The 26,308-nt window shown below is 41.4% G+C and overlaps 1 protein-coding gene across 2 annotated transcripts in view; it reads left to right on the top strand.

The window, feature by feature from the left end:
- EIF2AK3 (eukaryotic translation initiation factor 2 alpha kinase 3) overlaps positions 1-23,860 on the top strand; it is a 62,572-nt gene extending 38,712 nt beyond the window's left edge. For both annotated transcript variants that reach the window (XM_067567728.1, XM_067567729.1), the window contains exons 7-17: positions 1,683-1,820; positions 2,405-2,527; positions 3,116-3,333; positions 3,711-3,823; positions 5,212-5,334; positions 11,027-11,176; positions 11,948-12,725; positions 18,319-18,486; positions 19,325-19,426; positions 21,411-21,473; positions 22,683-23,860. In XM_067567728.1, the coding sequence (XP_067423829.1) occupies positions 1,683-1,820; positions 2,405-2,527; positions 3,116-3,333; positions 3,711-3,823; positions 5,212-5,334; positions 11,027-11,176; positions 11,948-12,725; positions 18,319-18,486; positions 19,325-19,426; positions 21,411-21,473; positions 22,683-22,859 (2,153 nt within the window). In that variant the 3' untranslated portion in view covers positions 22,860-23,860. The remainder of the gene's footprint in view (positions 1-1,682; positions 1,821-2,404; positions 2,528-3,115; positions 3,334-3,710; positions 3,824-5,211; positions 5,335-11,026; positions 11,177-11,947; positions 12,726-18,318; positions 18,487-19,324; positions 19,427-21,410; positions 21,474-22,682) is intronic.
- Positions 23,861-26,308: the final 2,448 nt, after the last annotated feature.

The following is a 26,308-nucleotide window of genomic DNA, read 5'->3' as shown; positions in this document are numbered from 1 at the left end:
CCTTTTCAAAAGGGACTCCAGTCCCCATTTCACATACTCTGCAATATACAACTTATTAATATTTGGTAGCTTAATTGTATAAGTAGGCCCAGCCTAGCTGAAATTTCATGGTCTACGCCTTCTGAGGCTGTGTTTATCTTAGACTTCTCTTTTTCCTTCTCTCTTCTCACCAGGGCTAACACCAGTATTGCTCTTCTAATGGTAGTCCATAGTGAGAGCACTAGTATAGACAAGCCAATGGCACTTTAATTACCATGTCATCTTGCAATAGGTATAAAATATACACATGTAAGTCTGAGATTAGCTGTGACTTTGCATCCTCCCATTTTAATGGGTAACAGCAATGCTTTTATTAGTGTTATTACTGGGACTTTGTCAGCTTGTGTTGCTAGCTCTTCATCATGCTATTCTCTTTTTGTTTAATGTTTCTAAAAGGGAAAGTATGTGTAGTTGGTTAGAAACTCTGAGAGCCCAGATCAGTTATAGGGCAGTTCTGATCATTTGTGTTTTAGAATGAAGAGAACAGTGAACATATTCTTAAAATTCATCTAGGCATCAAACACTTTTTCTACAAAATAGCAGAAATTGTAAAGTCTCTATTGCATTACTTAATACTTGCTAGTATGGATTCCTCTTTGTCAGGGCTCGACAAATCCCGGCCACCAGGTTGCCATGGTACTAGAAATTTAAGTCTGGCACCTAGTATTTCTCCGGAGGGGAGCGCCCGCCGCGCTCTTGCCAGGGCGCCACTGCGCCCATGTGGCAGGGCTGGTAGGGGGGAGTGTTGCAGCTGCCACACTCCAGCCAGGGCGCCCCACTGCTGGGCCCATATTGTGGGAGGGAGTGGGGGGAACAGGCGGGGCCGGGAGAGGAGAGTGGGCACTGCGCTTCGACTAGGGCGCCCGGCCGCTGAGCCCACGTTGTCTGGGTCCTTAATTTTTGGGCTGGCTCCTACCTCCAGAACAAATTTGTCGAGTCCTGTTCTTTGTTTTATCTAAGCTGCTTGATTCACAAATACCAAAAAGTTCCTCAGACTTCTTGAACTAGCAGAGTCTGGAATTTTGCACGGTCTCTTAATTAAGGGTAGGAAGCCCTTTGCATCGCTCTAGCAATTGCTGCATATGTTCTTCTTTGAGCGACTGTGCCCAAACTCCTGCATACTGGGGAATAGGAAATGCAAGGGACAACCACCCTTTTTCAGCACCTGTAAGTGTTAATGATATTGGGTTGCTGGACACTATGCTGTTCCACATTAAATAATGCTTGGTTGTGATGATGGCCTGACTCCCAAGTTGTTAGATACAAACATTTCTCCCAATGACGCAGTGTTGATTGTTCCCTCTCTGAGAAGCAAGTGTGTGAGATTTGTTTTTAGTTTGGGAGGGGGACCTCTGAAATGCTTCATATACTTAAAAGGACCCCACATCTCCAGTGGAACTCTGGGCACTGGCTCTGCATAAACTCCCAGCTTCTGTTGGTGTGGGGAGCAAGGAGTGAGTAGTAAATGGCTAAATCAGAAGAGAAGAGTCAATTGTGCAGTATGTAAAAAGTTGGTCTTAAATCCTTCCTTTTCTCTTGAAATGCCAGGAGACTTGAAACGGTGTTCCTAATAGTGCAACTTTGTGCTGGGGGAGGAGAGAACTAAATCTGAAGTCAAATATGCTGTCTGTTTTATTACTCAGGAATGTACAGAGGCCAGCTGTACCTTCAGTCATCAGTCAGAATTTCTGAGAAGTTCCCAACCAACCCTAAGGCTCTGGAATCCAGAAACGACAATGCAATTATCCCTCTTCCCAAAATCAAGTGGAAACCTTTAATTCGTAAGTGACAATCTAGCATTTTGCAAATTGTCTTTTTCAAAGCAGAGTATGACAAGACATGTCTTGTGACTTCCATTAACTGCAGAATTAGTCTGATGTCTGTAACTGGAAGATAGTATTCTCATCTGGAAACTGCTTCTGTGCTTTAACATTTTTAATCTGAATGTTGAAGGTGAACTGCTTTTGATTTGCATAGTGATTGACAGACTTTTAATACTCACACTTCCCAGTGCCTGTAAATCAAATAGGCATTCTAGTCCTGTCAGAAAAGAAACAAATGATTGTAGTGACATTAATGTCACTTACTTGGCTTGTTTAAGTATTGATGGTGGGTTTATGGGCAGGGGGGTGTTTGCTTTGTTGGTTGAGGCTTTTTTCGTGAAGTGGTGGCTTTTTTAAAGATTGATTTCATCCTTAATATTTTACTTGCATGAAAATCAGTCATTACTTTAAAGTATTTATATTTTCTGTTGTTGCACAATGGGAATTGTCATGGAATGAGTTCTAGTCAGGAAATGGTAGGAGTGTGGTGGGTTGTTGTAATACTCCTAGCTTTTAAAAAGGAATTTTCTGTCCCTGCCTAGATTCTCCATCCAGAACGCCTGTGTTGGTGGGGTCTGATGAATTTGATAAATGTCTTAGCAATGACAAATTTTCTCATGAAGAGTACAGTAACGGAGCACTGTCAGTTCTGCAGTATCCATATGGTATGTGGCAGCATTGACTGTTGTGTTTTGTCATTAACGGGTAACTGTTGCTGGAAGCACACCGTTCAGAACATGGGACAGTGTTTACCAGTAAAGCTCAGTAAACTCCTTAGATAACTCTTAAATGTTAAGTATGATAGAGACTTGATTGCTTGACCCTAGATAAACTAGAAACTCTATTGTCCAAATGTTGGTTATGCCTCTGGAGGTTTGGAGTTGGGGTATAAAGTTTTCTATATCAAAAACTTCATGCATTGAAATGTTTAAGCACTTATGCTTCCAGAATTCATTAACTCTGTAGGGGAGACCGTGATTGCTGTGGAGTTCATGGCTTTGGATTATTGAACTTGTATAGAAGTATGATCACTTAAATTTGATCAGTATTACAAAAATCTCTTAGAGTTTAGCCATGTGGAAGCAAACAGTGCACTATTTTTTGTAAGTAGCCACATCGCTTGAAAGATTACTTTCTGGTGCAGTATTTCACATCTATAAAAAGGAACAAGTTTATCCAAAAATAGAACTGTTTGATAAGTTGGGGTAAACAAACTTACATTTATTTATTTATTTATTTATTTTAAATCAAAGACAATGGTTACTATTTACCATACTACAAAAGAGAGAGGAACAAACGAAGCACCCAGATCACTGTCAGGTTTTTTGACAATATGAATTACAAGAACATCCGCAAAAAGGATCCGGTTCTGCTTCTTCATTGGTGGAAAGAAATAATTGGTACCATTTTATTCTGCATTGTAGCAACAACTTACATCGTCCGCAAGCTCTTCCATCCCCATCCTCACAGAGTAAGCATCTTGTTTAATTCTGTGGCTTAATCAAATCAGTCTGAAAAGTATTAAAATCCAGTTCAGGGTTTTTTCTGTTCGTTTCCAAACTCACGTGTGCAAGAATAAATAGTTGACAGACCTTAAATTATTAAAGAAATTGTGAGGATGAAAACCTGCTATGGTTTTTAACTGATTTAATGGAAAGCTGTTGACAGCTATGTAGGATTTACTTAGCAACTGCAGAAAGTAAATTACATTGCTTTACCTGTTTTGTAATCTTTGGAAATTTTTATATTGAGATGATTTCATCTCCTCATTTGACAATATCAATTAGTTTCAACTTTGTTTAGTGGTGTAAAGAATTTGTTGGTTTTGTTTTCTGTGATCCTTGTCAGCAGCGGAAGGAATCTGAAACACAGTGTCAGACTGACAGTAAATATGAGTCAGTCACTGGAGAGGTTAAAGATAACAGCTGGAATGACATTACCTGCTCTGGATATGTGTCAAGGTGAGAGATCAAATTATCCCCAATTCAACAAAATATGGTGTTTTAGTGTGAAAACTAGTTGTATCTAGAAAAGCAGGCTAGGACTTGGTGATTCTTAACTACTTTAATTTTTCTGTTACCCAAGAAAATTGTCAAATATTAATACAACTAATACTCTAAGGCTTTATCTCTACATTATCAGTCAGAAACTGCGATATGGTCACTCTAAACAATCATTGGGAGATCATATGACCAGTTGCATGTGTTTGTTGGACTAATGTTACCTGCTTGCATGTGGAGTGATAATATGACCCTTGAAATCCTCCATGTTTACCTCCTCTATTGCTGTGTTTGTGAATAAGAGTGGGGGAAAACTGAAGATGTCACTTCACATATGGAAGAAGGGGAAATATGCTGTAAGCAGCTCTACTGTTGACTTGAGGAGGGGTGATTGAAAAGGAGATGCTGTCGGATTATGTCATCTGTAGATTGGAAAAAAAATAGAGAAATGGAAATAAGAGATTATATTATTGGAATACCTCCAGTGCATTCATAACCTAGTAAAGGCAGGAATTGAAGTGTTTCAAATAATATGAGGAATGGAGCAAGGGGGAAATGGTTGACATGAGTAAAGGGAATGATTGTATCTAAAAGGAGATGCTTTTAGTAAACAGGGTGTCATAAAGGGATAGTGTGAGGAGAACCTGCCGCAAAAGAGATTTTGAGGAAATGGGTTGCCCTTGGGAAGACTAGTCTGTAGGAGCTGCAAAGAAAAACACAATCTTTGCTATAAAACAAGGTGGTAAAGCTATGTGTATTGGGATGAAAACTTAAACAAAGGCCATATCTTCACTCCAAAAAAAAAGTGTGGTGCTGACTTGGATTAAAATGGCACTGAAGACAGCAGCCTGGCTTTTTAACTTGTTAGCAGCTCAAGCTAAAGCTTATAGGGGAGCCTGGAATTGAACTTGAGCTTCTAACCCAAGTTAAAAGCTGAGTTTACATGCCTTCACTGCTATTTAACCTGGGTTAGCTAACATGGATTAAGAACACCTTGTTGTTTTTTATTTATTTATTTATTTATTTTAGTGTGAATACACACCTTTAAATGTCCATAATCTTTATATAAAGTGCACATGTATTATTGTGGAAAGTTTGTATAATTTCTATTATAGTAACACCTAGAAGCTTGAGCTGAGATCTGAGATTGTGCGAGGCACTATCAAATCACATAATAAAACAGTCCCCTGTCCCTAAAGAATTTACAATCTAAATAGACAAGGGAAAATGTGACGGGAAATGAAGAAACAAAGAGGTGAAATGATTTGTCCAAGGGTACACAGCAGGTCATATCTTAGACAGAAATTGTTGACATTCAAAATGTTAATTAGTAAATTTTTTTTGTCCAGGTATCTAACAGATTTTGAACCAATTCAGTGTATGGGTCGAGGAGGATTTGGAGTTGTCTTTGAAGCTAGGAACAAAGTAGATGACTGCAACTATGCTATCAAAAGGATCCGTCTACCTAATAGGTAACGAATGAGCTTATTTATAGATAGAAAAAGTAACTTCTTATGGTGTGCAATCTTGCAGTTAATTGTCCACTGTTGATCTGATACCTAGATCAGTACGTTAGGATGAGTGGTGCACTTGTTTTTTTAATTGGAGGTTGTCCTGTTGTCAAGTGGTTAATATAACTTAACTGCATCAGAGTGGTGGCCTGTTTGCTTGTGTTAAATGCTGTCAGGGTCTAATTTTGCTGTGGGGTGCTCAAGAAGATGCTGGTGCTGAGTAGGAATTCTCTTAGGTTCCATGAAGAATGGAAACTGGATCTATTATATGCAGCACTATTAATTTGCTTTTCCCCCTTCATCTCCTACCTCTTTTGCTTCCCCTTTTCCTTCTCTTTTCTTCCCTGTCTCTCTCCCTCACAATTTTCCCACTTTGTTCTGTCCAGCCTTTTCATTTTCTAATTCCACAGCCCTTGCCTTTCTTTCAGCCTTACGTGTCAAGCCAAACTGCTGAATTGCCTTACACAGAGCTTGCAGCACTTCCTTTTAGTGTGAGATGAGAGCTTGCTTCTGGAAATCTTGAATTAGGGCCATGTCTACACGACAAACTGTGGTCGATGCAGTTTAAATCGGCATAAAGCTGCCAAAGTTTGTATATCGCTCGGGCACATGCGTACTTGGCTGCTTGCATCGGTGCTGCTCATACTAACCAGAAGTGCTGGTGTCGATGTAACGTGCTGTGCACCATGGGTAGGTATCCCAGTGTGCCACTCTCTTCCATTTAGTGCAATGCCTTTTGGAGCATTTTTGCAATATTTTGTGAGATAGTAATGACTCCCCAAGGGATCTCTGGAGGAAGGGGTCAAGTTCCCAGCATGCAACTTTCTGCGTCCCATAATGTCATCCTTACCATAATTTTCAGGTCTTTTTTTAAAAAAAATTGCACAAACCCATGCAGCACTGTGCGGTGTCTGCAGTCTCTTACAGAAGCATGGAGTCTTCAGAGCTCTGCATTATTCTCTTGAATGTTTCAAATACAGGATGCATGATTCTCCTGTATTTGCATATCCTCAGGAAGTTTTGCAACCATGTGAGACATGAGGATTTCTTCAATGACATTTTACTCAGGGACATAGCGAAAAACAATTCAAGGTTCTTGGTGGTGTTCGTGAAGCAGCTGCAGACATTGGAATGCCGCTTCTGGGCCTGAGAAATGAGCACAGACTGATGGGATTGCATCATAATCCAGGTTTAGGACAACAGGCAGTGGCTGCAAAACTTTTGGATGCAAAAGGCCACATTCCTGGATCTGTGTCCTGAGCAGGCCCCATCCTTTGAGTACATGGACACCAGAATGAGAATTGCATTGACCATGGAGAATCGAGTGGCAATTGCACTCTGAAAGCTTGTAACGCAGGATTACTACCAGTCAGTGCTACTATTTTGGAGTTGGAAAACTTGCAGTGAGAGGAGTTGTCATGCAACCATCTAGGGCCATTAATTGTCTCCTACTCTGCATCACTGTGATTCTCAGCTGTGTTCAGGACGTAGTGGATGGATTTGCAGTACCTGGATTTGGTTCTGCGATGGGGCAATAGTAGCTATATCCCTAGTTGGGCACCAGCCCACCTTCCCACAGAGTACATCAACAGAAAGGGCTTGTTTTTCTGTGGTTATTTGAAGTGTTGGTGGGTCACCAGAAATGCTTCACCAATATCAGTGTGGGCTGGCCAGGGAAGGTGCCTTACGCTTGCATCTGTTGGAACAATCCTGTGGTCTTAAAGCTGCAAGCAAGGACGTTCTTTCCTGGCTAGAAGATTACCTGTGGAGATTTTGAAGTGCCGGTAGTGACCTTGGGGGACCCAGCCTACACCTGGCTCAAGAAGCTGTACATTGGCCACCTCAACAGCACTAAAGAAAGGTTTAACTACTGGATCAGCAAGTGCAGAATCACTCAATGTGCTTTTGGTAGATTGAAGAGAGCTGGCTGTGTTTACTGTCTAGTTTGGATCTCAGTGAGAAAAATATCCCACTGGTTATAGCTGCCTGCTGTGTCCTGCATAATATATGTGAGGAAAAGGGAAAAGCTGCTGCCAACGTGGACAGCTGAGGTGGAGTGGCTGCATGCTAACTTTGAACAGCCAGACACAAGGGCCACTAAAAGAATCTGACTGGAACCATGAGCTTGAGGGAGGCTTGGAAAGAGCACTTTAATGGTCAGCCACAGTCACATCCTGTGCCAGACAGATCTCAGCCTGGAGCTCTGGGTGCTGCCTAGAGTCAGGTAGTGCTTGCTGTATGTTTATAAATATGAGTGGGTGTTTTCCTGAACCTATAAATTACGTGGCACTTAGTGTGCATTTACAAGCACCGTTTGCTTTGATTATTGCTATGCCTTCTGCAATATTTGTTGTGAATTAATAAAGATAATGGGCTTTTCCAAAAAGAGAACTTGATTGAGTGGGGGAAGGGGAAAAGAGCAGAAAAGTAACGTGCAAAAAACCCCACGGCCAAGGTATACAAATTTCTAACGTAACTTAATGAATGAAAATTTAAAATGAGAAAGGAGGTAAACATTCACATCCATGTGAGTACACAGATGTAATCCATTGTGGCTGCATATGCACCAGTTGTGGTTCTCACGGGTCAGCATATGTGAAGTGATGGTTTTCCTTCCTGTTCCCTGGCATAGGGTGGTAAGGGTAGGGATGAGCCCTATGATGTTGTGTGGTATGTTGGGATGTGTCAGGTTCAGTAACCATGGAGTTCTCCAAAGACTTGCAAAGTTTGGAAAGCCTGGGATTTTTTGACCTGTAGGTCAGCCAGGATCTGCAGCATTTGAGTTTGCTATCTGAAAAGACTCACTGCGTCCTGGTACATTTCCCTCTCCTTGTTCTGCACGGGCTTCTGGGCCTTTTTCCTGGCCTCTGTCTTTTTCTATGCTGTCAGTCATATTGGCCCTCTAAGCCCTTTGTTCATGATGTTGCAGTATTGGCTTGCAGGATCTCACTGAACATGTACTCCCAGTCTTCTTCTTTTCCTCCTCATCAGAGACAGGCACGTAAGGGGGCACCCATCAAGTCGGCCATGCCAACTGCTGCTGATAAAAACAGATAAATATACCATTTGGATTTATAATCACAATGGAAAGAGACAAATTTCAAAACTCCTTTCCCTCATTCCTATAAACACTTTTAATAAGAAATGCTTATTAACAACTTCAGCTTTGGAGAGCCTCTGCACAGCACTGTTCTCCACCCTCAGCCGTGGTGAGTATGGCCCACCAAGGATGGTGGGGAGGGTTTTCTGTTGCATGCAGCTATAAAATTTTGGTTCCTACTTCATGGATATGAGTATGAGGCAATGGCACTGAATATTGGCACTGTTTTCTGCAGGCAATTGTGATTTTTAGCTGTTATCTCACTCCCGAGAGTCACAAAGGCATAGAGAACACTGCTTCTATTGGTGATGTAAAGCCACCTTGGCCCGCCTGTTTACTGCAGTGTTGCTAGTCAAAATCATTGCAGAGTGGCTTGGGAAAGTATCCTGTCTCAGAGGAAGAAATAAGGTAGTCATCCTTAGAAATTTTTGGGCGAGGACTGCAGAGTATCTCCATGAAAGTTTCATCGGGGTGTCTCAGCTAGGTAAAAGGGACATCCCTGTGTACATAAACAGAGTGCTTTGCCTGCCATATCACCCCCCCCACACACACACCTAACCCAACAAGGGAATAAAAAAAAAAGTGCCAGCTCTACCTCTCTTTGTTGTACCTCTACATTTTCTCATACGAGTAAAACAATGAAAAGTCAATATCTGTGGCTTGTTAACTTGGGGGTTGGCCAGGCATCATCTTTAAATTTAAACATTTTAAGGAAAAATGCATGCACACATTTACCTGAGTTCCCTTCCCCTTCATCATGCTCATCCGCACTCGCCGAGCTAGACTGTGGTGGAGTCTGAAACAGGTCCTGGCTCATGGCATGGCTGGAGCCCCCTGCCCACTCTCTCTCTTTTCCTGCTCCCTTCCTCCTCACTGTTCATGGCAGGGGCCTCTGTCTCAGGTTCCTCTGAGGTATCCCTGCTGGTCTGCATGGTGCTGGCGAGGTTTCTGCCGAGTATGGCATGCAACTCACTGTAAAAATGGCAGGCTTGCAGCTCAGCACCAGATTGATCATTGCATTCCCTGGCTTTGTGGTATGCCTGGGATGGTCCTTCGCTTTCCCACATCAATGCCACTAATCCCTGTTGTAACCCTTGGCTGAATCCCATGTGGATTCTTTATGTAGATACAGCCTCTTCTCCCCACAGGTTCAGGAGATCAAGTACCTCTTGTTACTCCTGGTAGGAGCACGACTAGTGAGAGTAGCTGGTATGATTGATTGAGCAGTTGCACACAACAAGGGAGAGCTGCAAGGTGTGCCCAAAGTGGGCTATCGGAAAAGGCATTTCAAATATACCTGGGGAGTTTTAAAAGAAGCTTCCAGTCTCTGACCCCTGAACAGTTGTGTTTATCATTATGATCGTAGCAGCTGGAAAACCTCTAGGGTCAATACAGGTTAGGTGGCGTGTACACTCGCACTGTGTCAACCTCAGTAGATTGACTATGGCTCCGTGTCATTTGGGGAGGTGGTTTTACTGTAATAGGTGCTTATGTTGGTGGGAGCCAAATTTGAATGTAGATTCATGCACAAATAAGTTGGTGCACGGTGATTTTTGTCAGCCTAACTTTGTAGTATATACCAGGCCTAAAACAGAAGCAGCCCTGCTGGAAGGGAATGGGGGGTAAACTATTACATTATTTTCTTCATAATTCTTCAAAGTGAGTTACTGTTTTCACTCATAGGTTAAGGTTTTGTTCAGAAAGTTCTTCAAGGCTCTGAATTTTACCTTGTCCTACAGCTAGCTGTTGAATGAAACAGTTGTGACTTGACTTTAGTCAGTTAGTCTTCTAAAGAGATTTTGCATGTGACCCAGGAGTTAGGACCCAGGTCAGGGAGTCAGTAGGCCTGAGTTCTATTCCCTGTTTGCTGTTTTATTTTCCCCATCGGTAAAATGTGGATAACCTTTACTCTCTTGTAAAGCTCTACTCATAAATAATGCTTTATAAATGCTCATTAAAGTATTATGCAGTGCAGACTAATTTTCTAGATTCTTTACTGTAATTAAAGGTTGTATTTTCTACTGATCCTGTGGGGGGGAGAGCTGAGGGGGGGTAATGGCTCTAAACAAAGACACTTCTAGATTATTGTTACTGTTTGAAGTCTTTGATGCTGAAATAGTTTGACATAAAATGGATTGAATTTTATCCTGCAAAACTTTAATTTCCTTTCCATTTAGTTTTGCTTTTGTGTGTCTAACGGTCCTCTGCATACCTGAAGATATGCCTTCTAACCCTTTCCCTACCTCTAAAGAATGACTGAGAACAGAATGAGTCTAAGAAAGTCTCTCCTTTTATGTTGCTCCTTTTTCATTGAAAAAGAGATCTCTGTGTGTGTGTGCTTATAGCTATTGAACTTGCTGTCCTTGCAGCACTCTTAACTGTAGGGAGAACGGCTGAGGAATTTAAGATAGATCTTCCGCTAGCCTGTGCAGAGCAATACCAGTAGGCCAACTCGTACTAGTCTGGTTTTGGTTATATTTCAGTGCTTAAATCCTCTTCGGAAATGCCTAAGAAAGACAGTTGCTTTATATGATATTTTTTGTTTAATCCTAGGGAGTTGGCTCGTGAGAAGGTGATGCGTGAAGTTAAAGCATTAGCTAAACTTGAGCACCCAGGTATTGTTCGATATTTCAATGCGTGGCTGGAAGCACCACCTGAGAGATGGCAGGAAAAGATGGATGAACTATGGATAAAAGATGAAAGGTAACACATTCAATTTCTGTATCATTTGAAAGTGATACTGTGTTTAGTGATGGGTGGGAAGGCTGATGCGCTATTCAAGAAGTATACTGAGACCAGCCAGTATAGACAGGCTTATACACTTTTGAACTAAAGTTGATAGACTTAATGAGCAATGTATAAATATTGTACATCTCGTACAAAGTGTTTCTCTTATCCTATGTCCTCTAGTCTTGTGCCTCTGTGGTATCTTAAAGCATTTTGTTTGACTTTTGCATTTGGGCCTTTGTGTGGTTAGAAGTTTCTTCTTTTACTACAATGTAATTTTAAACTACAACCCTTGGCTTCAGTTTCCAGACTGCATACAAAAGCATCTTTTAATAACCATTTCAAGGGATGTTCTAATAGTTTAACACATTCTGTGCTGGAATAAAAGCATAATTACGCACAAGGAACACTGAGATCCTGCCTGCTAAACTCCTCTGTTTCATTATATGACCTCCACATTTTCATTAAGTGCATTTCAGAATGCTTGATTGATGGTATTTCATAGAGTACTACTAGCATAGAGGAAAAATAATGCTGTCCGTAAGAAATATAAATAATGAAGGATCCTGATTGTTATTGATAACTCTCCTTATGTTTGCTAAAGTATTACTATGACATGCCTACTTTGCACTAGCAGAGCTAATAAAGATCTTGCTAGATACCCTTAAATGATCAGTATTATCTGCAGACAACGCATTTAGGATTAAATACAATTCTGTAGTATTAATCTCACTTTCTTTTTTTTAGTATTGATTGGCCACTCAGTTCTCCAAGTCCGATGGATGTTCCATCATTCAAAATTAGAACAGAGCCATTCTCTACAAAGGAGCACATTGAAGTTATTGCTACTTCACCACAGAATGTTAAGTCTTTCTCGGTAGGGATAGCTTGTGGCCAGTCCGAATCATCAGAGAGCCAATTTTCTCCAGTGGAGTTCTCTGCTACTGACCACAGGGACTTGCACCAGTCAACAGACCTGATGTTAAACCTGCAGGACAGTGTCCTCACAGACTGTGATATAGAGGACAGTATTGTTGATGAGACTGATCCAGGCCACTCCTTTGAACTTTGTCCTCCAGTTGTGCCTGGTGTACGGCTGAGAGAAAGGACCTCTTCCTCCATTGTATTTGAGGATTCTGGCTGTGATAACACTTCCAGTAAGGAAGGTAACAGAAATGATGCTTCACAGGGCTACTGCCACTGTGAGGAAAAAGCAACAAGCGCAAAAGGATCTGGAAATAGGAAATCTCCTTCAGGAAGCCCTCTGTCCATTTCTCCACCAAGACCAACAAGTTTAAGTCTGGACCTTTCTAAAAATACTGCAGAAAAAGTCAAACCCACCTCACCAAAAGTGTACCTCTATATCCAGATGCAGCTGTGCAGGAAGGAGAACCTCAAAGACTGGATGAGCAGAAGATGCACAATAGAGGACAGGGAAAGAACAGAGTGTCTGCAGATATTCCTGCAGATAGTTGATGCAGTTCAGTTTCTTCATGGTAAAGGACTAATGCACAGAGACCTCAAGGTTTGTATTGATAAGGAACACTGTCTAGATCTTATCCCTTTGGCTATTCAGCATAATGTAGTGAACAGTGTGCATCACTAGAAGCCTGCAGCTCCTGAATTGTAAACCTGGTTGTGTCTCTAACTCTCTGTGACCTTGGGCAGGTGTCCTTTCTCCCCTTCTGTGGCTTTGTCTTTGCTGCAGTGTTAGCTTGAGTTTTGTGCATTCCAGTTAATTCGTCTTGAGTTAACCTGGCTCAAGTGAGAACAGTCACATTGCAAAACAACACAAAGGCAGCACAGAGTGTATCAACAGTACGGAGTAGCTCAGTCCCTACTGCATTACTAGCTTGAGCTTCAGCACCTCTTGAGCTTCAACCCCCACCCCCAGAGGGACCAATTAGCTCAAGTTTAAAGCACCACTTTAATCTAGCTTGAGTTATTTGTGTGTGTATGGGATAGAGTTAGGGGTAACACTTGGTTATACCTCAAGCTAAGGCTGCGTTGAAACCAAGCTCTGTATTTTCCCTATTGAGGTAGTAGACAGTATCTCCTACTTCGAGAGACTCTTGTGAGGTTAGTTAATGTTTACACAGTGCTTTGGAAATTCACTGCTCCAGGTGGGGTAAATATTACCATTAATTATGGCTATGAAGATTTCCCAACTACAGGATTATTCCTTCCAGGCACAGTTAAGCTGCATTTGTTATGACATCTTTAGTTCACTCTCTTTCCAGTGGACTTACTTTATGCTACCAAATATCTTTGATTGTTGTTGAGCCAAAGGGCATAGTTAGTTTCCATTTTGAAATCAATTCTACAATTCAAAGTGAACCAGCTAATACTGGTATCTCTCTCCTTCCCTTTGCTGTGGTGATATTGCCTAGGAGCTCTGGTTATAGAAGGTAAAAGGTACTGTCACTCCAGGATTGAAAATTAAATTACTTGCAGTTGAATCCTGGACCAGTGTCAAAAACCCAGTACAACTGGTGTGAGGGTTGTGATGTCTTTTTAGTGTCTGATACCTATGAAAACATCAGGACTGGAAGTGAATGGGGTTTGCCATAGGGAAGTTGTTACAATGTTTGTTTCTAGTTCTTATGGTTTGAGATATTGAGGTCATAAATTAAAATGCATTATTCTGACTATCATTATATCTTTTCCCCCTTTACTTATATTCTGACCTGACTCTAGTGGCTGCTAGCCCTAGAATTTCTAGCGTTAGAATCACTATTGTACCTAATCGGTTTTTGCTGATGAATATTGAAACTTAGATACTATTTGTACTTCACTGTGGCTCCTTCTCCCAATGACTTCTGAGAAACTGAGTCCCATGCTGTTGGTGACATCAGAGGTCGTTCCTGTTTGAGGAGCTGTCATTGCCCATTTAAGTGGAGTAAATATTGACCTTGGAAGAAAAAGATAAAAGTCCACTATTTTTTCCCACTTATCTGAAATGTTATAACTCCTCAAACATGGAAACAGTAATTGTTTGACATCAACAGAAGCAAGGGACTGAAACACCTACTGAGGCTGTGCTGGGGAAGGCAACAGTCACAGATGTACAAACAAAGAATTTTAAGGTTTATGAAACTACCAACATTTCAGAGTTCAAATTCAATTACAACAACAAAAATATGCCAGGGGTAGAAAAACTTGGAATCAGTCCAAATATTTTTATTTGGCAAACTTATTTGGCAAACTTTATTTCAGCAAACTTTTCTGACTTCTATTGTTTTTTGAACCAAGAATAAGAGAAATTTTAATCCCCAAGAAATGAACAGAAGGATAATTTTCAGATACTTTAATTGTAAATATTTAATATTTAATTGTATTTAATTTTAATATTTAATTGTACCTTGCCCCACAGGTGAAGAAATGTTATTTAAACATGATAGTAATAATAATACTATAGGTTTCTTTTAGCTTTTTACACTGGTTCTACAGTACAAGGGTGCTGAAGCTCTGTAGATCTTGAGTTAGAGTTCTGCTCTTCTAAACCAGCAGCTGTGAGTTGGAATCTTGCAGGAAATCTCCTAAAAGTTTTATACACACTGGCATAGAGGTGGATAAGATGATATTCTTAATCTCTCCCAGTTCTAAATTCTTGCTTAATATAAACAGCATTAGAGGTGTTCCCTTGAATGAACAACTTTCTATATTAAAAAATCTAAAAGTGTCGAAAAAAGTGTCGAAAAGCTGTGTCTTGCAGCTACAATATTTGGATGCTGTTTTACAAGGGAAGTTTATTGATTTTCTTGGTAGAATCAACAAGCTAGTTTTCACTTTTCTGAGATTCTTGAAACTTATTAGAACAAATCTTCCCCTAATTCTGTGGTTTGTCCAGTGTGAGAGGTTGTTTGTGCTGTTTTAAATTGCACTTATAATGGTGAATAGAAAGCCACACTTTAACTGTGTAGTTCCAGAACTGTTCATTATAAACCCAGGTATTTAAGGCTTGAACAGATCAGAGCCGGCCTCATTTCAAGGTAAAAGGAATTTATGCTATTCCCTCAATCAATGAGAGATGTCACACTTGGACTTTGTTAGAAGGGAATGAGCCATGTGAACATAAAACTGTCTGTCTGGTTTTCATTGTAGTGCAGGAGTGAGCTTGAAAAGGTATTGTGTGACACCAAAGGACAAAAGAAGTCTCTTTGCATTGGACAAATTGTAGGCAGAGTTGCTGAACCAGGCAGTAGTTTTCCAAAAAGGCACTTTGCTTCCTTGCTGACATGAAAAAAGCATACTACCATGAATTTCTGTATCTTATTCAAAGAAAGTTTTATAGAAACGTTTTCCGAGAGTCTGAGTGATTGCCACATGCCTCTAACTAAGGGTATGTCTACACTGGAAACGTAAGTCGACCTATATTAGGTTGACTTACAATCACTGCAGTAATTACTGCGGTGGTTCATGTCTACTCTAGTCTCCTGGGGTCGGTGGTGCACATCCTAACAGGAGCACTTCCACCGACCTACGAGGGGAAGTGTGGGGGAGCTGAAAGCCCAGTTTCTCAGCTCTGCTGGCAGCTCTCTGCTGGGAGCCTGGCTGTCCCACAGGCTTCTGGCCTGCCTCCCCGCCCCCCCTTCACTCCTCATTCCCCACAGGGCGCAGAGGAAGTTGCCAGGGCTTCTCGCATTGACAAGACAGCCAACAATCCATGTCAAGGAGGCAGTGTGTCCACAGACACTGTGTCGCCCTAACTACTCCAACATGAGCCTTATTGCTTCTCATGAAGGTGGAGTTATTACGTCAGTGTAGCAGGGCACTTACATTGCCGGGAAGAAAAGTGTAGTGTAGACACTGACATAATTAGGTCAACATAAGATGCCTTATACGTAAGACATAGATGTCCCCTCTCTTCATCCATAACTCTTTCTTCCTTTTCATTGTCTTGGGGGAGGAAGACTCATCTTGTCTTCAACTTCCTGCATGTCTATAAACTGGAGAAAAGCTGAGGCTACAGTATCTAAATCACTAGTGGAGGAATCTGTGCCCAGAAGACTAGTTCCATACTACAGTCTGAAATATGTATTTTTTTATAGCTCACCTACAGGAAGAGAAGGTTAGGGTTGGGAGAGTTCATTCATTTCAGTTGGCAGGTGTTCATACAGTGGTGATGAAGGCCATATAAATATTTCTATAGAAAATCTGAGGATATTCTATGTTTGTAAGGTGGTAATTATCCTGCCCTAAAACTCTCAAGGCCAAGGTATTCGTTTCTGGAAATGACTGTAGAAAGTCATTGTAGGAAACAAACCCTGAGGCTGAGTTCACCAGCCCCAGGAGTGATTATTACTGAGTTAACAAGGCAGTCCTTGTCTATAGACTTACACCATGCTCATCTCAGAACTATCGACGCTCTTGACTCAAGAGTCAACAGATGTTTTTTCTCCTGCTCATCCCTCTCCCTCACACCATGGACAGGTGGCAATGGTGGAAAAGCCAAGGTAGTGAGATGGGCTTTGGAGATGATGGTGGCCAGGTTCATAGCCATTCTTTACTGTTGTGGAAAAGCATTCCAAAGCTCCAGGTCTGTCAAGAAAGTTTTGTTCCCCACTTCACGGTTAATGGACAATAAATATGTCAATAAACGTGCCCTGTGTCCTCTCAGCATTGCACCTCCCTGTGCTCTGGTGATGACTTCTATGGGGAGTAGACTTCCTCAGCTCCCTCTATCCAACTGTCTTTACCTAGCCCCATTCCTAATACCTCATCCATCCCTGCTTCTTCTGGCCTTTTCTTGAAGTCCACCCTTCCTCCACTAAAAATAACTCCTTTCATATGTTTAGTACCTGTGGTAGTGGGAGGATAGGCAGTCATGTTTGTTGTGGGCATGTCAGTACGAAGTTCTAAGGGCATTGAGATTCGCAGTACATTATGTAGAAATAACCATTATACAGATGATCTTCTCTGAGTGCAGCATTGTGTGAATAGACACACACCACACATCTCATTATGGGTCAGGAGCTGTAAGGCACTCCTGTGCTGCTCTTTGTGAGATCATTCCATTTCAGTATAATTCAGAAGTAGCTATTGCTAGTGATTGTGTTTTTTGACAGTTAGTAAGCCGAGGCTGAGGCAAAGCTGAGACTAGTTCAGTGCTGCATTCATAAATCATGAAAATATTAGATTTTAAATCAGGAATTACCTTTTGTTCCATCGTGGATATACTGGTCTGGCTTTCTAGCAGTTAATTTAGCACAGTACCAATAGGAAAGCAGGACTTAATTCTCAGCTTTCCATTATGTTTGTAATGTAATGTTGTGATTAAGAGTGTTGCTGCAGTCTGGGTCGAAACTACCCAGAAGAGAATTTAGTTTACAGGTCAAAGTAGGGAAACGGGCATGAGGACTATGGACTTCCATTCCCGACCCAGCCACTTGTTTGTGACTTCATTCCCAACCCAGCCATGTGATCAAGGGGGAATTAGGAACCTCTCTGTGCTTCACATTGTGTCTACATTGCACACCAGTGTAGGCAGTGTGTAGGTATGTCAAGCTACATGCCGCTGGCTGCAAGCAGGCTGCGTCCACACTGTGGTGCATACCTGTGTGTCAGAGAAAGGCTCCGGCAGCTCCCCGCTGTCTGCTGCCTGCCAGAGTCTTTCTTTGTGGTAGGGAAAGGTTCCAGCAGCAGGGAGGCAGCAGGACACTCCACTTTTAAAAACAGCAGTGTAGACAGGGAGACATTGCTTGGCTGAGTAGCGACCGTATTGTACAGGTACATACCCACAGACTTCAGGTCTTTACTTGTCTTAGGAATGCAGTATACAGTTTAGATGCACCTTTAGTTGCCCCCAGTTTTAGTCCCGGAGTGTGTTCTTCACACGGGTTTTGACAATAGATATTTGTAAAGCGTGTTCAATCCTTCTACGGGAGGCAGGAGCCATGAGTTCAAGGCATTTAAAGGAAGTGAGACTTCAGTTTATGCTAAATGCTCTTTGCCTGAGTAGCTGAGATTCTTAGCATGCCCTGTTAAAGTAAATTAATCTTTATTTTGCAGTTCACCTTTAATGTGGTCCGCCTGAATGAATCGCTGTAGATAGTGAGGTAGAGGCTTTTGTTTCATGTTTGTAATTCTTTTTTTCTCTCATCCAATTGGCTTTTCAGCCTTCCAATATATTTTTCACAATGGATGACATAGTAAAGGTTGGGGATTTTGGCCTGGTAACTGCTATGGACCAAGATGAAGAGGAAGAATCTGTTCTTACTCCAATGCCAGCTTATGCCAGACACACGGGACAAGTTGGGACCAAACTTTACATGAGCCCAGAACAGGTGAGGTTTTTCTCTTGCACAGTGCAGTGTTATGAGTGGATTTAATTCTCTTCTTGAAAAAAGATGTAGTGCCTTTTAAAATTCATTTAATTTGTTTCTATCTCTCAGACGAGTATTGAGTAATCAGGATCAACTTCATACCATGCATTGTGTATACTCAGATACTGTGGTTATCAAGAAATGGAGTTCAGCATCCACTTATACATGCATATCTGTACACGCATCTTTCCAGCACTGATTTATGTGAATGCAGGTGACTGAGTTCACACAAGCAAAAAAGCCCAACTGCACAGGCTGGTGCTGGAAAATGGCATGTGCAAAATTGGGTGAATACAACTGGAAAGCATGTTGAGGCCCCACTGAAAATCCAGCCTAGAAATGAAAGGAATAATGACCTCATTCCTGGCAATATATAGCAGATTCCCAGGATGCAGGACCTTGATCTGTTTTTTAGTTCGGAGGATTGTAGCTTGATGTGATCAGAGTTCTGTTTGGGTTCTTATGCTGTGCCCATAAAGTAAAATTTCAGTATGAACTGAAATCTGATATTGGCATTTTCAGTATTACTTTTAAAAAATTACTTTTAAAAATTATACTTGTTTAATAATGCTCCTAAGGAACGACAGTTACTTTGCTTCTCTCTTACAATAGGGGCAGGTAAATAAAACCTGAACGCTTGAATATAGTGCCTGATGCATAGCCCTCTTCAGCCCTGTACAGAACTGATTGTGTGTGTTTAACTGAATGGGGTTTTGTACGTTCCATAGTGATTTCAGACGCACTGCTGAATACTGTCGAAACACTGCAAGTAACATGAACCTGATTTTGCGTTTTTCAGATTTATGGGAACACGTATTCACACAAAGTGGATATCTTCTCTTTGGGACTGATTCTGTTTGAGCTGCTTTATCCCTTTAATACTCAGATGGAGAGGGTTAGGGTAGGTATGCTCTTGTTCAGAAATACTATTCTCAATTCCACCATTTCTATTTAAAATGTACTGTATGAAAGTGGCTTACCAAATATTTGTAGGAGGTTATTATGGTACAGCAGTAAGACATGACAGAGTTGGTTGCAGTGTAATAAAGAATCGTTTCTGTGTCAGCCTCCAAGTAGAGTGCCATGGAGCAGTAAGCAGGACTTGTACAGTAGAGCAAATATGGGCAACTGAATTATGAGGCCATAATTTCTTCATGGGAGTTGTGGTGGTGTAAAGCCATATAAGGGAAGCTGTAGAACTAGATTTTACCAGATCCCAGAGATCAAATTACAGCTTCTGAGTTAAAACCCACCACCTTCGTATTTATTCAAGTCTTGGATCCATTTTCTAAATGCCACCCTTCTTCCTTTCAGCTCCCCTGCCCTCTTCTTTCTTCTCCTCCCCTGCCTCCAAATCATTCAGGGAAGGTTCTTGCTGCTTTTCCCTACTTTTGAAGTCCAGTCAGACCAGACTTCCTGACATTAAAGTAGCCTAAATCACAGTACATCCAGAGTTCTACCTCTGTGGGCTTATCTGTCCAGCGATTCTGTTCATGGCAAGAGAGGGGGTAAATCTGCAGTGCACTAGTAGTAGATCAGAGCCCCCTACGGAACTGTTAGTGTGTGGCAGCAGATACACAGGGATACCTAGTGCATGCACGGCAGGCTACGGTGCTGTAGATTTACACCTGGTCTTTCCATGCAGTAAGTGGCTGTGTGGACGAGCCCCATAAGTCTATGGCTAACCAGAAGAGAGCTCTGCCTTGTTTTTTGTTTTCACTGTATTTTCTTCACTGTTTCTGTTTCTTTGTGTGTGTATGTGTGTGTCTCTAGTTGGTGACCCTTGATTTCAGCTAATCCTGCTCAGGATAGCATTTTAGCTTGTCCTGTGCTCATATCCTCCCCTATCAGCTGTCTCCCAGCCACCCATCATGTTGCTAAGGAAGGGCTGCTCAACTGGCTCTTTGAACTAGCCATGACTGAGCAGTGATAGCCAAAAATAAGAGCCTCTCCCTGACCTGTTAGCTAGACAGTAGTACCTTACCCCCAATAAAACATGGGCAACAGACAAGGAACTGAAAGAGTGTGAGAGTCTCTTCTGCTCCTTTCTCAGATCAATGCAGCAAGGTTCAGGGAGAAGTCGGGCTGTGGCAGTGCAGGTTACTTCTAACCTAGAACACCAGATGCTGATCTATTTAGTCCCACAAAGAGAGCAAGATTCATCAGAAGGCACCCTGCTTAATCCCAAGATTTCAGTGCCTTTTTTCCACGAAACTTTGTTTCCCGGACACCAGCCACCACCCAGCAGTGTATAACTCATCGTGGGTTTAGACTTTGGTTCCTGGATAGTAATATTTGACTGACTTCAAGCTTCAGGTTTTGTGTTCAGATTGCTGCAAATGGGGCCCTTTTTTAAAAAATTCAAATGCAAAGCATCTCCTGTTTCTAAAACATGCTCAAATGGGTCATGGGTTAGGCCTGGAAATTAGGAAATTTAAATTCATTTTAGCAGCAGAATAGTAATTTGTAACTGTGTAGTAGAATGTTTTCCAGCAGAGGGCGCCAACACATTTGGTATGAACAAACATGGACTGTAATGGAGATGAGTTATGTTGCCCAAAGGCAGGTTTCTATTTATAAAACTCGTAACCAATCTGTTAACTAGTCCATAAACATGAAGTTGGTGTGAGTATCCATTTGGCGTTCTAGAAGAGGTAGCCAGTGATTTTAACCTCGAATGTCCTAGGTGTAATACAGACAATACCAAGTGTCCCTAGCAGTATACTGTACATAATACTGCTCTATTGACAGTATTAGTATTAAAAGTATTCTAAAACTTGCACAGGATTGATGTGTTTGCATAGTTTATAAATTAATATCTTAACTTTGAGAATAATAATTTAATGGGCAGGGTGTTTAATGACCTCTTTTTAATATTGTTACAGACATTAAGTGACGTAAGAAGTTTGAAGTTTCCACCATTGTTTACTCAAAAATATGCACAGGAGGTAAATATATTTGATCTTAGTTCTATATTACAAAGCAGCTGGAATGCCAAGTGGAAAAGGCAAGTCAAGTAGTTTTAGCTGTTGTTTTTAAACCAAAAATTCCTGTTTCAGATACTTTATTGTGCCTCTGAAATAAGGAGTAGTAATTTTAAATCGCAGTGCTATAACCTGAACACAGATGTCTTTTGCCACATAGTCTAATTACTGTGAGTTGAAAATATGACTTTGCTAATGTAGGAGCATGCACCTTACATAATTTTTTCCCCCATCCATCCCATTCTCCTGTTTTCTTGTGTTTTAAGTCCATATTCATAATGCAAGCAACAGAGTCCTAGATAAGTGAAACTGGGCCTGCAGATAAATTCACGCACGCACACACACTTGATAATCAACAATAAGAGTTGGATCTCCTTAAGGGGAAAATGGTGTAAGCAAAAATATATCATGAGGCATGACATAGCATATTTTGGGGTTGTCAAATCTGTGTCCCTCTAAAATAGTAGGATAACTTCAGAGGAAGATAGGGTTAACCAGTAAAACCCCTTCATGAGAAGTGGTGAGGTCTCTCATTTCCAGTTTCCTTTCTGGCTGCTTCAGCCCTGTACTCAGACTAAATTAGCCTCCTTCTGACACCACTTCAGCCTGACTTCTAGGGGCGTGATCAGCTGTAAGTACTGAGTTGAAGTGAGATTAAAGATGTTTTATTTCTCTGTTGAAGGAACAGTTGAATATTTAGTTTTAATTATTTAAAATACTTATTTAATGTGTATCTACCTATATTATGCTTTGTTGACACATGGCAGTTTCCCTTTAAGACTAACTCACAGTGGTTCCTTAAATCTAAGGAATGAGCGCACACTTAAGGGAAACTTGGCCCAAGATTTGTAGGGTCTGTAAATGTGCAATTATTATTTTTCCCCTTTTTGTTTTATTAAAAGATCTTGGGCCAGATTTGACTAGAAAGTGTGCCTGTAATCCTTTAGACATAAGGGTCAATCTGATGCCACTGTGCATCCAGATTTCAGGCCTTTTATGGACTCCCAAGCAATGTGCCAAAGGATTAATGAACAAATTGCTAGAAAAGCATTTTGGGTTGTCTTCTAGTTGTTCATGTGTACAAAACTAAAGCTAGAACATTAAGTAACAAAACCATTTGAAAATGGTTTTCTGTCTGAAATATCACACAGCACATCATTTGTTTTCTTATAGTACGCTATGGTAAAGCACATGCTATCTCCAAGTCCCACTGAAAGACCAGAGGCAGAAGACGTCATAGAAAACCCTTTATTTGAAGACTTAGAACTCCCAGGAAAATCAGTGCTTAGGCAGAGGTCACGGACAATGAGTTCCTCTGGAATTAAGCATTCAAGACAACCAAGCAAATAATTGGGCACAATTATCCTGAGTACACTCAACAGGTCTCAAAGTGATTATTCAGTAGGCAGATCCTCCATCGCCGAATGTTGATCTCTGAAACAGTTGTTCTCCAATTCTCACTTTATGTAGAAAACACATAGGATGGAGCTCAGTTAATCTTATTCACTATTGTTGACCCAATGAAAGCCAGTAACTAAGGTTTTTACATTCCATTGCTCCTTCTATCTTGATCCTCATAGGTTGATTGGTCCAGCACACTGCTTACATTTGTTTGGATACTGTAAATGTCAGCTGTATGGGGAAACTGGAGAGATCTGTAATATGTAAATAGAATTAAAATGTATTTTTATAGAACAAATTAGTCTCTAAACCTGGTGAATATATTCCCTGATCTTTGGAGAAATGAAGGTGATCTTGAAACTTTGAAAAATCATGACCCCATTTTTGTCCCTGGTGGGTAAACTGGGAATCTGCACTATTTTTAAAGTAAAAGTACCACAGGTGTACATATGGTTGCTATCATATCACATGTGGTCATAGCCTGTCTTTAGAAGAACTGGTGGTTTGTATTTCCACACCACAGTAGATTTTAGGGAATGTGTTTTGTACTAACAAGCCTGTAGAGGGCAAAAGGAAGTTTTTGACCCCCCCCCAAAAAAGGGGTTATAGATTCTGTTATGAAGAGCCAGAGTAAAAAATTAAGCATATATCAAAATCTTGAAATTCTGAAATTTTTAAACCTAATTAGGTCATAAGTATTTTATGTAAGCCTGTAGATTTGTACTTTTCTAAATCAACTGTAGGCATTTGTGTAATCTGCTGATTTAATTGCCTAATACTAAGCTTTTATTGTTCATTGTAAATATGTCCATTTTTATTTATAAAATGCAGAATCAATCCGTTTGGGTTGGTGGTGTACAGAATGCACTTACTGCCATTGTGGAGTGCATTAATTATTGTGACTTCTTTCAAGTCTAAATGATTTAATAAAGTTTTTTTATTTAAAGCTTTATAGTAGCTTTTCTTTATAAACAAAAACTATACATGAAAGCAAGCCAGATGGCAGGTTGAGATGGTCTGAAGGGGATAGAAAAGCCAGTCCTCCAACTTGTTTTACTTCTGTGCCAAGTTCAGTTTTATAATCGCCAAACAAGTTTGATTCTGATTAACTTATAATACTGAGGTGGGACTTTCCACTGTGCTGCGATACTGGTTGATTGGAAGGGCCGCGCAAGAAGGAGACAGACACTGAGGTCTGGTCTACACTGACTCTGGTGGTCAATGGAAGATACATTGATGTACTTACGTTGCCATACTACAGCGTCTCTACTGCACTGCGTCAACAGGAGACGCCCTTTTCGTTACTCTTTTCGGGGGGATGGATTTATTGCATCGACCGGAGAGCACTTCCAAGATCGATTGAGTGGAGCTCCGCAGCTCACTCAGTCAGTCTTGCTATATCGATCCGTGCAGCCCCGGCAGTGAGACTTTCTCTTAGGAGAATGAACCTTTGTCCTGAAATTTCTGAAGATTGGTCTTAGTCTAGAGATGAGAAAATTAGGGAAGTTTGAAGAAAATATTTTTAGCTTTGTTGTGGGGTGAGAGAAATAATTTTAATACTAAAAATTGTTTTGTTTGGATGCTTTTGTTCTGCCCTCTAATAACTCACAGGTTAGTCTGATATCTTTTGAAATCATAGTCCTTGATGAAGAATTTTTCTGTCTCTTTAACACCGTACCTACTCCACAAAATGCCTTTATAGTTAGGACCTCTCAGTGATTCAGGTGGGGTGCACTATAGACAATATGAATGTCAAAGCTCTCTCACTGAATCTAATTGACTGCAGCATCTTACTGAAATTGTGCAATTTTATGGCATGGCAGCAGCAGGCTCTAAGGATATGTCTACACTGCAACTGAACATTTGCGGCTGGCCCATGTCAGCTGACTCAGGTTCGCTGGGCTTGGGCTGCGGGACTGTAAAATTGTGGTGCAGACATTTGGGCTTCAGCTGGAGCCCAGGCTCTGGGACTCTGCAAGCAGGGAGCATCTCGGAGCCCAGGCTTCAGCCTGAGCATCTACACCATAGGTAAGCAGCCCCATAGCCTGAGCCCCGCGAGCCTGTGTCAGCTGATATGGGCCAGCCGTGGGTGTTATATACAGTGTAGACATACGCTAAGAGGTCCTTCTATGTGATTTCCAGCCGGTGGAAGTGTTCTGGATGGTGGGCTGCTTCATGAAGCCAGATTGCCTTCAGGACGCTGCTCTGCTGAAAAATGAAATCAGATTCAGGATAGTCTGGAACCGGATAGCAGAATCACAACAGAAGGGATCAAAGATGCTGCCTTCCTTGAGAGATTTACCTAGCTTCACAGTCAGACTGACTAAGCACAGGGGGAGTTTCTCTCAGCCACCCTGAGCCCCAATATTCTTCACCCCCCATCAGCAGGGAGGTTTTGTTATGTACTGCCAGCCACATTCAAACTCTGGTAAATCCCTCCTGCCCCCCGCAACCTCCCCACTTCTGCCACAGCTGGTAGTGTTATACTGTTAAACAACTGCTGAACTCCACACCAGAAGCTTCTGTGGCCTTGTAGTGGTAGGATGAGTGATTCTTACATCCCTTACCTGCCTCTCCACTGCCCTGTAAGGCTTATTGTAAACCACTTAGAATATTTTGAGCAACAGAGACTCTACAAATTCTGTAGATAAACATTTCCCTACTCCTTTCAGCCAGTCGTATTTGTTTGGTTGGGCAGTCTTTCAAGAGTCTGGGACACAGCAAGTTCCATTTATACATTAAATGACGAGGCTCCTTGTGGAAAAAGCACAGACCGTTAGTGACTGGAATCAACACTATTTGATTTTACAACTTGAATGCACAATCTCTGTACAATAAGACCTCTCTTACGGGTCTGTATTTGCTGTTGATGAATCACTCATTTTAAATCTCCCATTTCAGACATAGTCTGGAAAGTTTATAAACTTTGCAACACACACACTTATTTTGGGGGTGAAATCTACCATAATGCAGAGAACCTGCACAAGCCCTAGGCACTGCTGAATCACTGGTGGCTGGGTCCTGTGGTGTCCCTCTGCAGAGCAGTGAATTTCATTCATAGGCTAGAGCAGGGGTGGGCCACATCTGGCCCGCGAACCTTTTTGATCTGGCCTGCGTGCTGCCGTTGAAAGTGCCACTTGAAGACATTTGTCTGCGGATGGCGTTGCCACTTGAAGAGATTTGTCTGCGGATGGCATTGCTTTAAGAGAGTCTTAAAGCGGCAATACCTTCCTCCGCAGAAGCCTGCCGCCGAAAAGCGGAAGATGCCCTGAATTTGTGGCGGCGAGCATTGCTCCTAGAAATCTCTTAAAAAGGCAATGCAGCCAGGGCCCACCGCGAAATTCCGCCGCCGGAAAGGGCTGATGCTGCGCAGCCAAAAAGGGGGAAATGGCTAGAAT

This window comes from Emydura macquarii, unplaced genomic scaffold (genome assembly GCF_026122565.2).
Source record: "Emydura macquarii macquarii isolate MOO-44397 ecotype Brisbane River unplaced genomic scaffold, CSIRO-AGI_Emac_v2 contig_2795, whole genome shotgun sequence".
NCBI classification, from domain to species: domain Eukaryota; kingdom Metazoa; phylum Chordata; order Testudines; family Chelidae; genus Emydura; species Emydura macquarii.
Note: the sequence above shows the minus strand (reverse complement) of the source record. Positions and strands in the feature narration are given on the sequence as shown.